This window comes from Penaeus vannamei, chromosome 13 (genome assembly GCF_042767895.1).
Source record: "Penaeus vannamei isolate JL-2024 chromosome 13, ASM4276789v1, whole genome shotgun sequence".
NCBI classification, from domain to species: Eukaryota; Metazoa; Arthropoda; class Malacostraca; order Decapoda; family Penaeidae; genus Penaeus; species Penaeus vannamei.
Genome location: NC_091561.1, coordinates 17342238 through 17344737, shown reverse-complemented (window position 1 = coordinate 17344737; position 2500 = coordinate 17342238). Strand labels below are relative to the sequence as shown.

Genomic DNA, 2500 nt, shown 5'->3' with positions numbered 1-2500 from the left:
TCCTGTACCTGACAGCGAAGACATTAAAGTGGCGCTGGAGCCTAGGATTGATGGTGAAGGATCCTGCTGTGGGATTCATGGCGGCCACGTACTGCACGTTGTGGATGTCCTTGAGCGTGTGCTTGGTGCGGTCGTACCAGTGGCCGTAGTCCATGTGCTGCCGGATGAGCGTGTGGGGCTGCACCGTGCCGTACTGGTCAACCTGGCGAGCGGGAACGGAGGAACTCGGATGAGCACAGGAAGGAGCTGAGAGAGCTGAACTGATCGCAATTGATCGGTGAAAGTGCTATTAGAAATATCAGAAGGGTTCGGGACGTAAGCATCGGTCCGGAAACCCTCGCCTACCATGGGCATGTTGATGTCGTCGATGAAGTAGACGAGTTTCTTGTTCCCCGGAGGAGCGTAGTTCTTCCCGGCCTTCTTCTCCAGAGGTCTCTCCAGCACGCGCTGCAGCAGCTCTGCGGAGATGCAAATCGCTCTGAAAAAACTAACACTTTTGTCTATCATCATATTCTGTATATTCCTGTACATACTCATTGTTGATGTATAAGATTTGGTGTTTGTCGTCTTAATTTTGGAGTCTTAGACTCCTAACCATTATAACAGTAGCGTAAATGCCTACAATATTGTTGTACAATAATTAGCATACAAAAAGCGGCAGAAGGTAGTTGTTACCTGAGGTAGTGTAGTAGTTAAAGGGGACGTTGCACACGGCGTATTCCTCCGACAGAGAGTTGAGCTTCTCGTTGAGCAGCGCCGACTTGCCGCAGCCGGAGGTGCCCACCAGCATGACGGGGTGGCGCTTGTGCATCAGGAGGTCGATGAAGAACTTGAGGCGCACAGTCTCGCTCGTGTGCACCATCATGGACTGTGTATGTGTGTGTGTGTGTGTGTGTGTGTGTGTGTGTGTGTGTGTGTGTGTGTGTGTGTGTGTGTAAATATGTTGTACAATTACACCAATATGAACGTTTTAATTCCAAATATCATTGTTATTGTTTGATTGTGGTTTTATGGCGAAACAATGCCGAGATGTTGTTGGTGTTATGTGACAGCCGCAGAGAAGCAAAGAACATCAGATCAGTACAAACCTCGCATGGAACCCTTATACTCTTAACATATAATAGCAAGACACAATATTAGGAGATAAGATTTCCTTACTAGCAACTCGCACTCACTGACCTCGACAAGATCAGCCAGCATGCAAGTAAAAACATTAACTTATCCATATCCTATTATTTCTATTATCCCTTCCGTGTTTTGAGTGGGGTTATCTACATACTTTTCGATGACCCTAGCTGGATGATGGAAATGGTGAAATGGGACAGTGTTTATGTTGGCATACCTTGCAAGGCTAATCTAATGTGTATTTATTTAATGTTCTTAGTGTTTATCACATTAGATATTGTTATTATTATTATTACTATTATCATTATTATCATCTTTGTTATTATCATTATTATTACCATTATCATGATTATTATTATTATTATTATTATTGTTATTATTATTATTATTATTAAAATTGGTATTTTCATTATTGTTTTATCATAATAAATAATATCATAACTATTATTGATATTACTATCATAATTATGGCTATCATTATAACTGCCATATTACTTTTTATTTTTGTAATTTCCACTATTACTATCACTAATATATTTACTGGGATTATTATTACGAAATTTTATTCTTCTAATCTGTAATTGTTCTGAAATATTGTTATCGTTACTGACACATCTCTAAACTTATCATTAATATCAATATCATTTCATCTTTACGCTTATCCACTTTCATTATTGTTCTTTCACTACAGAGCCAATATTCAAGACTGTGGATCAAATGTTCAGATGAGAGTGGGGACTGTGAACTTTTATAAAGGTTGAACCTCACTAGTCCAGCTTTCAATAATATTCTGGCAGCTTCGATGGCTCGGAACTGTAGTGCTGTCACGGCTGGGTCACAGCAGACTTGCAGTGGATGATGATAGTATGTCATTTTAGATTACAGCAATTATGCTCGTAAATTTGCCATATTTTGAATCATTGTTCTGTTTCACTGTACAGAAATAGACTGATCCCCCAATAATCTGGACTTGTAAGGCTACTTTTCAGCTAATGAAGTCAGTAGATGAATTTATCTGTGGATACTCAGAGTGTGAAGAACAGAGTGCCATTCTCTGGTGAGATTCCTGGGCCTGTATTTATGAAAGATCTAAAAGTGCCCTTCACGATTTCGCCTATGACGCACTGTGCTAAAGGTAAGACTACTAACTGGATTTATGTTTACATTGTAATACGTTGTAATACTACTCATTTTTGACGTAAACTTGGTACCCTCTATGTTTGAATGGCATCTGAGAAGGCGTGCAGCGCCATTTGCATTTTCGTATACAACACTACGTCAAACATGGAAACGACTCAACTGACGTTTCATAATTATTAACGTTTGGCAATAAAAGGTTGCTCAACGTTATCATTACCGATATGATGTTATCATG

General features: G+C 39.9%; 1 protein-coding gene across 1 annotated transcript in view; it reads right to left on the bottom strand.

Annotated features, from left to right (window-relative positions):
* The window catches only part of Dhc93AB (Dynein heavy chain at 93AB), a 92173-nt gene that overhangs the window by 40426 nt on the left and 49247 nt on the right, over positions 1–2500 (bottom strand). Inside the window, exons 47-49 of the mRNA XM_070128528.1 lie at positions 676–868; positions 346–458; positions 9–202 (exon numbers count right to left, since the gene is read on the bottom strand). Of these exons, the coding sequence (XP_069984629.1) occupies positions 9–202; positions 346–458; positions 676–868 (500 nt within the window). The remainder of the gene's footprint in view (positions 1–8; positions 203–345; positions 459–675; positions 869–2500) is intronic.